This window comes from Leptonychotes weddellii, chromosome 1 (genome assembly GCF_054177405.1).
Source record: "Leptonychotes weddellii isolate Sample4059 chromosome 1, ASM5417740v2, whole genome shotgun sequence".
Classification (NCBI taxonomy): Eukaryota; Metazoa; Chordata; class Mammalia; order Carnivora; family Phocidae; genus Leptonychotes; species Leptonychotes weddellii.
The window spans coordinates 20,922,031-20,937,298 of record NC_138369.1 but is presented as its reverse complement, the minus strand read 5'-3'; the positions used below and the strand labels follow the sequence as shown (position 1 = coordinate 20,937,298).

At 40.2% G+C, this 15,268-nt stretch overlaps 1 protein-coding gene across 6 annotated transcripts in view; it reads left to right on the top strand.

The window, feature by feature from the left end:
* Positions 1–11,836, top strand: part of ARHGEF3 (Rho guanine nucleotide exchange factor 3) — a 279,815-nt gene extending 267,979 nt beyond the window's left edge. For 5 of the 6 annotated variants that reach the window (XM_081819282.1, XM_081819289.1, XM_081819274.1 and 2 more), the window contains 3 exons: positions 4,312–4,482; positions 7,709–7,895; positions 9,647–11,836. In XM_081819282.1, coding sequence (XP_081675408.1) covers positions 4,312–4,482; positions 7,709–7,895; positions 9,647–9,999 — 711 coding nt within the window. In that variant the 3' untranslated portion in view covers positions 10,000–11,836. The remainder of the gene's footprint in view (positions 1–4,311; positions 4,483–7,708; positions 7,896–9,646) is intronic. The other variant, XR_014145183.1, reaches the window with a different exon arrangement.
* Positions 11,837–15,268: the final 3,432 nt, after the last annotated feature.

The window sequence follows — 15,268 nt, the reverse complement described above, 5'->3', positions numbered from 1 at the left end:
CAGTGAGATCATATGATACATGTCTTTCTCTGTTTGACTTATTTCACTCAACATAATACCCTCCAGTTCCATCCACGTCGTTGCAAATGGCAAGATCTCATTCCTTTTGATGGCTGCATAATATTCCATTGTATATATATACCACATCTTCTTTATCCATTCATCTGTCGATGGACATCTTGGCTCTTTCCACAGTTTGAAAGCCTGTGTTTTTTTAAAAGATGTATTTATTATCTAAGTAGTGCTACCGCCAAAATTTGGGAGATAGAAAAAAGAATAAATGAGCTTTAAAACTCATAATAGCTACAAAAATATATAGATTATGCATCTGTTCATAGGGTATAGTCACCAGACTTCAACTCAGAGCTGTAAGATCTTCTGTCAGACTTGCCTGGAAATGCCAGAGTTCTAACTGGGTAGAAGTTTTTATCCAGTTGGCTTTGGGCAGAAGGTATCATTTCACTAGAATGTGAAAAATAATCACTTAACAATCTTAGAATTCACTGCCACTTTAACACATTACAAGATCTGGTAAGTTCTCACTGAGTAAAGTCTTCTTTTAAAAAAATCTTGCTTTTCAGAGATTGTTTTGTTTTTCCATTAAGTAAATGTAACCAAGAAGAGACCTTATTACCATTTCTCATCTGTTAAGCTCTTCCCTGCTAATAACATGAGTCCTGGGCTGCAAGGGTGCTTCAGTATTTGCAAATCAACCAACGTGATACACTACATTAATAAAAAAGGATAAGAACCACATGATCATTTCAATAGATGCAGAAAAAACATTTGACAAAGTACAACATCCATTCATGATAAAATTCTCAACAAAGTAGATTTAGAAGGAGCATACCTCGGGGCACCTGGGTGGCTCAGTTGGTTAAGCGACTGCCTTCGGCTCAGGTCATGATCCTGGAGTCCCTGGATTGAGTCCCACATTGGGCTCCCTGCTCGGCAGGGAGTCTGCTTCTCCCTCTGACCCTCCCCCCTCTCATGTGCTCTCTCTCATTCTCTCTCTCTCAAATAAATAAATAAAATCTTAAAAAAAAAAAAAAGAAGGAGCGTATCTCAAAATCATAAAGGCCATATATGAAAAACACACAGCGAATGTCATCCTCAATGGGGAAAAACTGAGAGTGTTTCCTCTATGGTCAGGAACAAGAGAGGGATGTCCACTCTCACCATTGTTATTTAACATAGTACTGGAAGTCCTAGCCACAGCAATCAGACAACAAAAAGAAATAAAAGGCATTCAAATCAGCAAGGAAGAAGTCAAACTTTCACTATTTGCAGATGACATAATACTCTATGTAGAAAACCCAAAAGACTCCACCAAAAAAATTGCTAGAACTGATAAATGAATTCAGTAAATTCTCAGGATACAAAATCAACATATAGAAATTGGTTGTACTTCTATACACCAATAATGAAACAGCAGAAAGAGAAATTAAGGAATCAATCCCATTTACAATTGCACCAAAAACAATAAAATACCTAGGAACACATCTAACCAAAGAGGTGAAAGACCTGTATTCTGAAAACTATGAAACACTAATGAAAAAATTGAAGATGACACAAAGAAATGGAAAGACATTCCGTGCTCATGGATTGGAAGAACAAATATTGTTAACATGTCTATACTAACAAAGAAGTCTATACATTTAATGCAATCCCTATCAAAATACCAACAGCATTTTTCACAGAGCTAGAACAAACAGTCCTAAAACTTGTATGCATCTACAAAAGACCCTGAATAGCCAAAGCAAACTTGAAAAAGAAAAGCAAAGCTGGAGACATCACAATCCAGACTTCAAGTTGTATTACAAAGCTGTAGTGATCAAGACAGTATGATACTGGTACAAAAATAGACATAGATCAATGGAACAGAGCAGAAAACCCAGAAATGAACCCACAACTCTATGGTCAATTAACCTTCAACAAAGCAGGACAGAATATGCAATGGAAAAAACAGTCTCTTCAACAAATGGTGTTGGGAAAACTGGACAGCAACATACAAAAGAATGAAACTGGATTACTTTCTTACATCATACACAAAAATAGATTCAAAATGGATGAAAGACCTAACTGTGACACAGGAAACCATCAAAATCCTAGGGGAGAACACAGGCAGTAACCTCTTTGACAACAGCTGTAGCAATTTCTTTCTAGATCTGTTTCCTGAGGCCAGGGAAACAGAAGCAAAAATTAATTATTGGGACTTCATCAAAATAAAAAGCTTCTGTACAGTGAGGGAAACAATCAACAAAACTGAAAGGCAACCTACAGAATGGGAGAAGATATTTGCAAATGACATATCTGAAAAAGGGTTAGTATCAAAAATATATGAAGAACTTATACAACTCAATGCCTAAAAAATGAATAATCCAATTAAAAAATGGGCAGAAGACATGAATAGACATTTTTCCAAAGAAGACATACAGATGGCCAGCAGACACGTGAAAAGATGCTCAACATCACTGATCATCAGGGAAATACAAATCAAAACGACAATGAGATACCACCTCACTCCTGTCAGAATGGCTAAAATCAACAACACAAGAAACAATAGGTGTTGGCAAGGATGTGGAGAAAGAGGAACTCTCTTGCACTGTTGGTGGGAATGCAGACTGGTGCAGCCATTGTAGAAAACAGTATGGAGGTTCCTCAAAAAGTTAAAAATAGAACTACCTTATGATCCAACAATTGCACTACCAGGTATTTACGGAAAGAATACAAAAATGCTAATTCGAAGGGATACATGCACTCCAGTGTTTACAGCAGCAGTATCTACAATAGCCAAATTATGGAAACAGCCCAAATGTCCATTGACTGATGAATGGATAAAGAACATGTGGGGTGTGTGTGTGTGTATACATATATATAACTATATATAATGGAATATTAGCCATAAAGAATGAAATTTTGCCATTTGCAACGGCATGGATGGAGCTAGAGAGTATTATGCTAGGTGAAATCAGTCAGTCAGAGAAAGACAAATACCATATGATTTCACTCATATGTGGAATCTAAGAAACAAGCAAAGGGGGAAAAAAGAGGGAGGAAGAGAGGGAGAGAGAGAGAGGGAGAAAGAGAGAGGGAGGCAAACCAAGAAACAGACTCTTAACTACAGAGAACAAACTGATGGTTGCCAGGGTGGGTAGGGGATGGGTGAAATAGATGATGGGGATTAAGGAGTGCACTTGTTGTGATGAGCATAGGGTGTTGTATGTAAGTGTTGAATCATTTGTACACCTGAAACTACTATTACACTCTATGTTAACTGAATTTAAATAAAAACTTAAAAAATAATACTACCACAAGAAAGATGGGACTGCTGGTCTTTTCACTCTTAGAGGACAGAGGTCCCTGCTGAGGAAGTCATCATTTTGCCTTTGGTTGGTGTCTTTGAGTTTTTACTCAACTAATTTCTTGTTCTTTGTTTTTTAATATGTTATATCTTTTAGACATATTATCTATGATATGATAGAACAACAACATATCAGAATAAATGCCCACTGATTGTGTCTGAGTGCTGTACTCTTATTGCTTTGTTTTGTTTCATTTTGTATTAACAACAGTGTGTCCACCCTTGATCTGAAATCCCTCCACCCCTAATATATTCACATGTGCTCTAGGCATGGGTGTGAGTGTATGTATATAGACAAACAGTTCCCATCATTACACCTAGTGTCTTTCCATTTCTAGTTCTCTGTCCTTTTTAAATCATTTATGTTTTACCACTAAAAAGCTATCCAAATCATTTCATCACACCCAATTTGCAAATCTTGTTTGTAGGTTAGATTGAGTACATATAGAGAAACCTTGAAACTGGATTCAAACCCCCAAAGATGATCCCTTTTTGGGACTACTACATTCTGCTTTGTTTTCTCTCCTTGGCTAAAGTTTTTATATGCCTGTATTTTCAACATTGTAAGCATGTTTGAAGAAATGTGCAACATAGAGCTCAGTGGTTATGAGTCCTGCACATCAAAAGCTATACCTTATATCTCTTCCTCTGAGATAAAATTATGCATCAACATCAGTTTTATATATAATACAAATACCTGTATGTGTATACAAATATATATGTGTGTGTATATGTATATCTATGTGTATATGTATAGGTGGATAGATGGACACAATATATTCAAAGCATGTATTTATTTTTGCCTTTTCCCAAAGCAGCAAGTTGGATAACAGACTCTCAGAATTAGATGCAAGTCTATCTTGGTGACCTTCTAGGCTGAGCCCCTGGGACTTACTGGTGTGGATGGTTTGCTTACTTTCCCCATACTTTCTTCTTTGTTTCCATAGATAAACATCATTCAGGGAATTGTGGCAGAAATCAACACCAAGACTGGGGAATCTGAGTGCCGCTATTACAAAGAGCGGCTTCTTTACTTGGAAGAAGGCCAGAAAGACTCTCTAATCGACAACTCGAGAGTGCTGTGCTGTCATGGAGAACTGAAGAACAATCGAGGGGTGGTGAGTGGCTACTCTCCCTCAGTGGTCTCATCCTGGGCCTCCCCCAATGCTTAATTCATTTGATGCCCAGCCCCCTGTTACTCTGCCTTCCTTACCCAGGGTCATATTCTTCAGACAAAAATTGCTTTCCAGTGTCTTTTGTATTATAGGATCCCATATGTATATGGATATATATATAATTATATACATTGTATATATATATTCATATATTGTAATTTATATATAAATAATATGTATTATGTGTTTCTAACTTATAATTAATATATATTTTTATATATTTCACAAAATATATATTATATATATATATATTAAAATTTCACTACCAGTATACACTCAAGAAGAATTTGGGTTGCCAACTTTGTATTTCATTTGATCATGACCTTCAATAGCAAATACAGAACAGTTAACATCTCCTCTGGCTTTGATATCAGAAAACAAGGGGTAATTTTAACAGGATATAAAAAGTATATGATCTCGGAAAAACAGCTCTTAAGTTGAAATGCTTAGCTATATGAGAAATTCTTTGCTTTTTTTATGCATTGGTACCCATCCACAGACTGCCATTTTAAAACCAGTTTTTGCTTTAAAACTGGCTTCATATCTAACTCTGCCCAATTTCCTGGCTTTTATTCCTGAGTAGATATTGAAATTGTTCCTCCTCTCCTATCATAGCAACTTGGACAGATCTCCCTGGAGCACTTACTACAGTGGGTTGTAATTATCCACCGTATGCCTGTCAGTATCTTCCATTATACTATGATCTTTTAGGGTAGAGTCCATGTCTTGTTAATCCCCAGCACCTGTTATGGGGACCTGGCATGTACTAAGCACTCAGTAATGTTAGGTGAATGAGTGAGTGAATGAATGAATGAATATTTGTATAAAGGAAGGATGGATTTGAATTTTATGAGAGCTCAAAATTCATTTAACTCACCAGGCTATTTTTATGTGTAGCCAGTAGGAATTAAAGCTAATATGTCTATTATATATTATAATTTAAACATATTATACATAGAAATGTATATTTATATAATGTATAGATTTTATTATATACAATAGATATTTAAATTCAGTGTTGGGAAAGCCATCAAAAAAGAGAATCTCTTATTATATTTTATCTTCAGTATCTAGTCAACTCTTAGAATGAAAGCCAAAACTAGATTGAATAGTTCTTAATAAAGCTTTGATGATTTAAGAGTCAACCTTTTGACCTGGACTTTGGAGTGGCATTTGTGAGCAGGCTTGGAAATGTTATTTGAAATCACTGAGTGTATATCATAGCGCCCATTATCAAAGCTGCTGGGGATCCAACTAGCTGATGGTCCAGCAGAGGTATTGAGACTGGTCACGGGCCACTGCTTGAAGAAGTATTTGTTTGACTACAGAGTTACTGATTGCTAGAAAGGTACATTCTGCTTGCTGATTTTCAGAAATACTGGTGGACTTCTAATCTGAATCTCTGGCTTCTTGAGCATTCTTTCTCAGAAGACCTGTGGGAAATGGTTGGGATGATATATCACTGCATGGAATGAGACCTATGCTCTTTCTGTCCCTCAGTCAAGGACTGAGACTTTCTGGTTCGCTATGCCTAGGGCATTAAAGATGAACTCTAGTTCATATTTCAGGCAGATAGATTTTTGAAAACAAAGATAGTAGTTGGGGTGGGAGATTTGTTTTAGTTATTTGTTTTTCCCAGTGGAATTATAGAAGTCTTTAGGAATAAAGCCCTGTGTCAGAAGAAAAGCTTGATAGTTTGAGGGCTAAAAGAAGCACTCATAAATAAGTGATGTTTTTAAAAGGTTTCCCAGACAATCTGAATTCAAATTATCTACCTTGGCTAGAGGATTGGTGAAGTAGAAACAGTGTAAAAACAACAACAAAAAAACCCCTAATGTTTAGTATATAAAACAATGACCAACCCCTTCCCTCCCCATCCCCAAAAGAGGTCTTAACATTATTCCTATATCCCCCTCAAAAAAAAAAAAAAAGCCCTTAACTTGGTTATTTTTTCTTTACTCTGTTTAAATGCACTTTTGATAAACTTTCACTCCTCAGTCTCCTCCCACCCAGTACAAAATTATCTGTTTTATTTGCACCAGCCAACATTTGGTTAAGCTTTAATTTCTACAAGTACGTGTGTGTGTCAGAGTAGGTGGGGGGCGGGGGGGGGGTCCACAAGTTTCTTTTCTCCCAAATATAAAATTGTCTGATAATGCTGAATATGCTTCTCCTTCCCCAAAACAAGATTCTAATGTGAGTTTCCACCTCTTTGAGACCCCTGGGTTCACGTTCCCAAATATCTCCATTGGAAAGCCAGAACCAGGTAGAAAGGTTGTAGATCTTTTCGTTTCAATTCGTCAGCATTTCCAAACTGTGAGAAGAGTCTAGCACTTGGAATTGAATGGAGCCAATTTACCCCAGCTCCACCCAGTGAAATTGCTTTCATGATGTGGTTTGAGACAAGCCTTTATTTTTGAGATTTTCTTTTCGCCCACAACACACATCAGTCATCAGCCTTTTAAGCACAGCCTCTTCAGAACACTGAGGTTCTGAGGAACATAACTGAGAAGGACCGGTTCTTTGATCATCTTTCTTTGTGGCTATGACAGGACACTCTGGTTCCCTCGGGAATGGGCAGCGTTCTGAGTTGGAGTGCCTGGATGGAGCTGATACTCAGCTCTGTGGCGTAAGGAGCGAGTGTTTTTATGGGTTTGGGAAGCAAAGATTAATATTAGGCTTTGATATGCCAGTCGTATCCTTTATAGACTATTGTTCATTATGCTCACTTAGGATTATATTGGGTGCTATAAACCAAAGCCTGGGTGGGGGTGGGGGTACTCACTTCTTTTTCCTTCACTGCTCCCTTTATTCTATTCCCCCTTCTCATTTTTTTCTTATGGAAGCTGGAGGCTGTGTGTGTCTGCACAGGTTGTGAATATGCAATATGACGATGTCCTTGGAGCCGGCAGTCCTGGCTGCAGACGTCTGTAGGTGGAAAGGCCTTCTCCATGGGCACCCCAGGGAGGCACTCCTCCAGGAAAGACACTAGGTACATCTGGAAATACCTCCAAGATGCCCAACTTCTGTTCTGGAGGTAGATCTGAGCCTAGAAGTTCATAATACAGTGCGAAGCTGGTACCTGGGGACCTCTTATCTGCAGAAGTCCATTAATCAACTTCTTATTAGGCGGTCGCTTAGGGAAATCCTGTGGATTTTTTTCTTCTAGAAACTGCATGTTTTCCTGTTCCAAGAAGTGCTTGTGATCACTCGAGCTGTCACCCACAATGAGCAGCTCTGCTATCAGTTGTACCGGCAGCCGATCCCCGTAAAGGACCTTCTGCTGGAAGACCTGCAGGATGGAGAAGTGAGGCTGGGCGGCTCCCTGCGCGGGGCATTTAGCAACAATGAGAGAAGTATGGATGGCTGTTGGCTTTGACCTGTTGAATGGTTTGGTGGTGGTGGTTCAGGGGGAGTGGCTGGCTGGTGGAGGGAGAAGTAGCCATGGCCTTGGAGTCACACTACATTCCAATGCTGTCTCATTACTCCCTGCTTGTGTAACCTTGTGCCACCTCTGTGAGCCTCAGTTTCCCATCTGTAAAATGGGCATGTATGCATACCAACTTTATAAGGTTGTTATAAGGATTAAGATACTGCAGGTGAACCTGTCTGCACGTAATAGGTACTCCTTACATTACCCCTCTCTCTCTCCTTCCATTGGATAAAAGTATGCTTAATACCAGATAGCCCCTGTGTCAATAGCCGTTGCTTACTGGTGGCTTTGTAGAGCCAGGGCAGTCATCCCTAAAGAGGATTAAGAATGGTCACCTGGGTTGAGGATTCATCTGTAATTATTCTAATGGGCTTCTCTAACTTGAGACTTAATAAACAAATTAACCAAGAGAAGCTACAATGGCAGTGTTTACTGAGTATCTATGTATCTATCATTCCAGGCACTAGTATACTAAATGGTCAAACTAAACTAAACCATCAAATTCCTCCCCCTTACAGAGCTTACATTGTGATAGAGGAGACAGATGATGAATAAATATTCAGGTGCTGTTAAGAGAACTAAAACCCAGTAGGGATAACAGTTGGAGGTTTGCTTTAGAGGAAATGATCAGAGAAGTCTTCCTTGAGAAAGTGACATTTGAGCCTCTTGGGTTAACAGGGGCATCATATTGTCAACATAATTCACATGTGCTGCCTCTGACCTGCTCATTAGTCCGTCCGCCCTGGTGGTGGTGGCAACTTCTATTTCTTGAATACGAACTATGTACCAGGTGTTGTAGAAGCACACGCATTACCACCTTTAGCCCTCATAATAATCTTACAAGATAGGTCCTCTTCATTTCTCACGTTTTGCAAATAAGGACACTGAGTCATACACAAGTTAAGGCGCTTGCCCAGGAGCAAAAGGTGGAGCCTGAATTTATCTGAAGTGGTGGTTCCCGGACCTTTGGCTCCAGGGATAGTGCAAGGGGATTGAACACACCCACTTCTGCAAACCAAGCGTTGCACGTGTCATGCGGGGCCCGTTATGTGCTGGTAAAACTTAAATAAAATGTCTTCCAAATTGTGCGCTACCATTTTTTTTAAATACACATAGCTCCTGTGGAGGTAATGAAAATGTATTTTTATTTTAAAGTGAAACTGAATTTGTAACAGCTCTGAGTTTTGCGTATCTTCTCAATCATTTAGGTAATATATGTGCAAGTACTGTTATCACGTGGAGGATCATGGGCATGGTTTGGTATTACACAGAGCTTCTTAAACTTGAAAAGGCTCTAACTTGGGGCAGTGGTTGAAAGTCCAGATTATCAGGCCCACCTGAGACCTACTGCATCCGAGTCTCTTAACGGTGCGGTCCGGGCATTGTTTTTAACAAGCCCACAGGGGATTTTAATATGCACCCAGGTTTAAACTGATGTCCATTTGCCAGCCTCAGGGGCAGCTGAGAGCTACACTGGTGTGAAATCCAGTTGCTTGATGGTGGCCGCAGCGTAGAGCTGAGCCACGTCCTGGACCAGTGGGACACATTTTGTAATCAATTAATGATGTCTGCCCTAGGTACAGGGGGTTAATGTCACTATATAGGTTATCTTTGGCCTGGGAAATACCTGTCCGTTGACCTTTTTTTTTTTTTACATGTATTTTTCATTTCTAGTTAAAAACTTCTTCAGAGTAAGTTTCAAAAACGGTTCCCAAAGTCAGACCCACTCACTACAAGCCAATGACACCTTCAACAAACAGCAGTGGCTCAACTGCATTCGTCAAGCCAAAGAAACGGTTCTGTGTGCTGCTGGGCAGGCCGGGGTGCTGGACTCCGAGGGACCATTCCTAAATCCTGCCACTGGGAGCCGGGAGCCACAGGGAGAAACAAAACTTGAGCAGATGGACCAATCGGACAGTGAGTCAGACTGTAGTATGGACACGAGCGAGGTCAGCCTCGACTGTGAGCGCATGGAACAGACAGACTCTTCCTGTGGGAACAGCAGGTACATCGAAAGCAACGTCTGACAGAGCCGTGCGTCTTACTGTACAGTGTTTGCATTCCACACACGGGACGGTTTGGAGAAGCACTTTTTAATACTTTTGTGACCGTGTGGACCCCGTCTCTTGTATCTTGTATCTTTATCCCTAGTACTGTAACTGCCAATCTGTCCGTGTAAGCTGGGGTCTGTGGCAACTCTTACCCTGTATTGCATTTCACAAGTGTCTGGAGGGATGGAGAGGTACTTGAACAAGTTACTTTCACTTGTCCTGCTGGATTTTAAAAAATAGAAAAGAATCTCTAAACTACTGTTTCATGTAGATTGCTTAAAGAGAATCCTCCCTTGTTTCTCTAATGCTTTTCTAGCTCTTTGACATGATAGCTGAAGGCATGGAATTTACAGGGCCTGGCAAACAGGGCATGAGGAAGTCACTCGTGTATTGTGATGGTATGTGCAGGAAAACGGGAAAAGATCAGTCCTTGCAGTGAACTTGGTTCAATGTTGTCCAACCAGAAAGCATGAACACATCCCTGGGGATACTGGACACTTAATTGTGCAAAGGAAGAAGCACTGTGTTGACCTTGCAGTGTCATCAAGTGCAAATTTGATGCAATAATCTATTAGGACGTGGAATAGTGTCTGACCTTGAAAGGACCAGCATGAAAGCAGCCGCCAGCTCTGAATCTTGACCTGAAATGCATTTGCACCGGGGCGGTGGGGGGTACCTGTCATAGTTGCTGGCTTGCCTTAGAGAGCCATTTCTAGCCTAAGACACCAGAATAGAACTCAAAAGTCCTGGGGGAATACTCAGCAGGCTAATAAGAAGGCCCATCATCATTTTGTTTCATGTGCCAAGGCCTGCTCATATTTTGGAGCATTGAGGAAGAGGCCGCAGGTGAGTCAGTGACTCTGTTTACAGAAACATGTGAGAGGAAGAGTTTGGAAGAAGTGCTTCATCATGACCTTAGGCGGGAAACATTAAGAGAAAAACAAGGTCCAGTGCCCTTCTGGGAAAGGCCAGAGCCTTGGGTTTTCCTGCTCTGCTTTTGGGTCAACACTTCGCCGTCTCTGGCTCTGTACTATGATCAGAGTCATAATTACATTCTCCTTAGGCCAATTTTAATTAACTCTATGATTAATTAGGGTCAGTTAGCCAAACTAGTAACCTCTTTGTCTAGCCTTGATTTACAATGCAGAGTGGACTGCCGACCTTTAAAAAAAGTTAACTGAATACACAGAAAAGCTCCCTGTGAGTGTAAATATTAAGGATGACCTGTGCAAAATTATTCCCACACCAGCACTAGTAGTAATGATTCTAAATTATTGCCAAAAAGGTTTTTTTTAATCTTCTGTGTCTTTCAAGTTTACAGAGAGCAGTAAATGCTATGTTATCATTTTATTATGTACATCTAACGTGCATTCAAAGAAGCTGTGTGACAAGATGTATCAATATAAAAGCAAGGTAATATTACTTATTTTTCAAAAATGAAAAAATATTGTGGTCAATTTTACCCTGTAAAACATATTTCTGTATTTATAGATTTTAAACATGGTGAATTTTTTTTTCTATTATGAGTTTATTTAAAATTGCTTTGTTTCTCAAATTGTTATTGATTTAGCAAGTGAGTGAACTGCTGCAGATAGAAGCAGACATAAGCTGAGAACCGATGTTTGATGGTGGAGGAAAGAGTGAATCATTCTCTGCAGGAGCCATCGGCCACTTTGGTCAGTGTGTTGAAACAAGAGGTCCATTAAGTGCTGGCCTATGGGAAGAAAGTGAATGTTTTACTGAAATGAATGTTTTTGTATAATGGCCTTAAATTTTTCTGGAAGCATTTCAAATAAATTACATTAAAATGTCACCTTCTTTGTGTACAGTATGTGCCCAACAAATGTCAAATTTCAGCTGTCTTCCTGGGAGGTTCTTTCTGGAATTTTTGCTTGTTGTGCCCAAATACCAACTCTAAAATAGGGTGCAGGTTGAAATAAATGCTTCAATTTGATCTATCACAACTTTTGCAGAACTCCTATTTCTAAGATCTATTTTTTCAAGCATTCTCTACTCATTCACTTATTCACTTACTCACGTTTAACCACTTGTATCTTGAATCTGTACTGTGTGGAAAGTCATAATTGTGATAGGAAAAGAGTATTGCGTCTCACTGCTAGGATAGGTGACTGTTGAGAAACTTGAGACCGAATAGTAGGAGGCAAATTCCACTTTGAAATTCTTACTGGAAATTCATGCCACTTTTTCCTTAATTAAAATAGTTTTGGGGTGTCTGGGTGGCTCAGTCAGTTAAGCCTCTGCCTTTCACTCAGGTCTGATCCCAGGGTCCTGGGATCGAGCCCCACATTGGGCTCCCTGCTCAACGGGGAGCCTGCTTCTCCCTCTCCTCCCTGCTCATGCTCTCTCTCACTATCTCTGTCTCTCTCTCTCTCAAATAAATACATAAAATCGTATTTAAAAATTGTTAGTTTTGGGGCAGCTGGGTGGCTCAGTCAGTTAAGGTACAACTCTTGATTTTGGCTCAGGGTTGTGGGATTGAGCCCCACATCAGGCTCTGTGCTCAGCAGGGAAGTCTGCTTGAGATTCTCCCTCTGCCCCTCCCCCCCATCTCTCTCTCTAAAAATAAATAAATCCTTAAAAAAATGGTTGGTTTTATTCCTCCAAAAAGTAGTCTTCATTTTTTTTTTTTAATTTATTTGTGGGGAGGAGAGAGACAGAGAATCTTAAACAGGCTCTATGTTGAGTGTGGAGCCCAGCGTGGGGCTGGATCCCAGGGCCCTGAGATTATGACCTGAGCCGAAACCAAGAGTCAGATACTTAACCAACTGAACCACCCAGGCACCCCCAAAAGGTGGTCTTTAGATGAAAAGGCTAAATACTTGTCGCCAATTCTCAGTAGCAGGGTGGCTCGATAAGGCCAGTAGGTAGTCTCATCTTTGTAATAACCTCTCACCATTTTCTTTAACATGCTGCTAATTCTAAGATTAGTCAAGATACTCACATAAATGTAAGTCCACCTTTTTTCCCCAAATGAAAACTCACTCCTCCTCATTCTCTTCTTTCTCCTCCTTCCTTTCCATCCTCCTTGTCCTTCTTCAGTGCCTCTTTGGATGTTCCATCCACCTCTGACTGCCATGGTACTGACTTTGATCCAGGAGGCTGCATCCCTAGCAGTGTACTGACATGTTGTGGGTTAGTACAAATGACTGAGGGCTAAATGGTTTTCTTCAGTCTATTCTCAAGATGTTATTTTACACAACTAGATGTAATCCTTGCAGTCCAAATGAGAAGTCATAAGCAAAGAAGAGTCAGAACCAGCAATTTTGCGCAAAATTAGAGTGTGGTTTCAGCTTCTGGTTGTGGTCACCATCGGTGACTGCTTTCATTTCCATTCCTGGCACAGTCTTCGGCAGCTGAGAATGCAAAATTCTTCATTACAACAGGGTTATTTTCATAAAGTCTCTGTGGGTACAGGAAACTGCAACCCACTGTCTTGGAGAGCAAGCTATTCAACTTTCCATTTACGTTCTGTCTCTGTCCACCTTTTACTAATTCTCCAAAAGCCTGAGGACTCTTGGGGAGATTTGATCACACAGTTCTACGTGGGCTGTTTTCCCCACCTGATTCCCCTTGGTATTGCAGAAAACCCATGCCGGACACCCCTTCTCACTGATGCAGTTGGGTCATTAACCTGATACTATCTTTGTTTATTGACAGAATGCTGGAATTATGGTATTGAAAGGGAATTTGAAGAGGGTGACTCAAACCCAAACCCTCCAGAAGGAATCTGAAGATCATGAAGATTTAAACCTTGCCCATAGGAATACACAATGAGAAAAGGTGACTGTATTCACTGCACCTACTGGGCCTTATGCAAAGAAGCACAAAACAATCACAGCTCATAGTGTCACATCTTCCTCCGGGCTTGGTTAGCACATCAGTCAGCTATGTAGATCCACCCAGACTAAGCCCTTCTTCAACTGACCTGGAAAGCGTAGCAAGGAATTAGAAACCATGCTCTGTATCTTTGAGAACTGATCGTCTAGTTCAGGAAACTGGACAGGCATTCCAATTGACTTGTCCATTTACACATAGGTGTTCACACACAAATACACCTAAATGTTAATGAACTGTGCTACTCATCTGTGAAAGGTTGGAAGAATATCATCCTGCAGGTGTTATATTCAGTGTATTTGTTTCCCTGTCTGTGAAGGGACACTTTAAGCCCTCAGGCCATTTAAAAAGTGATATAGTGAATGTGAAATCACTTTGAAAATGAGTAAGAGCTAAGAGTTTTCAATGTTGTTATTTAATACTTTTAAATTTACATGCAGTGTTATGAAATTTCTCAGAAGTATGGGATTGGTCTTTTTCATTCATAGTACTGCATGATTGGAAGAGGGGTGAGTGGTCTTCTCAATCCAGCAAATCTGTATTTCTTCTTTGGTGTTTTCCTTTCCACAATTTTCTGGGGTTTTTTCCTTTCAGGAACCCCAGAAAGAGAGATTTTGAACTTTGTGGATTTGATCTCTTATTCCTGATTGGTTTTCAAATATTCTTATCCCTTTATTCCTACTTTTTATTTCCTTATATTTTGTTCTCTCTCAGGGAGACTTACTTGTCTTTATCTTATAACCCTTCTATTAATTTGGGGAGAAGGTTAGCTATCACAGTTTTTTTTAAAGATTCTATTTTGGGGAGCCTGAGTGGCTCAGTCAGTTAAGATTCTGACTCTTGATTTTGGCTCAGGTCTTGATCTCAGGGTCATGAGATCAAGCCCCATGTCGGGCTCCACACTCATCGGGGAGTCTGCTTGGGATTCTCTCTCCGTCTCCCTCTGCCCTCCCACTCCCCTTGCTCTCTCTCTCAAATAAATAAATCTTTAAAAAAATTTTTTTTATTTTTTAAGTAACCTTGACACCCAGCATGGGGCTTGAGTTCACAACCCCGAGATCAAGAGTCATGTGCTCTACTGACTGAGCCAGCCAGGCACCCCAATCACGGTTTTATTGCTAAATCTTTTTCCCTTTTTTTTTTTTTAAGAAAGCTTGCTTTTTTTTTAAAGATTTATTTATTTATTTGACAGAGAGAGAGATATCAAGAGAGGGAACACAAGCAGGGGCAGAGGGAGAGGGAGAAGCAGGCTTCCCGCTGAGAAGGGAGCCCATCACAGGGCTCGATCCCAGGACCCTGGGATCGTGACCTGAGCTGAAGGCAGATGCTTAGTGACTGAGCCAGCCAGGCACCCCTTTTCCCTTTTTCTATCATTGTTCCTATTCTTAGA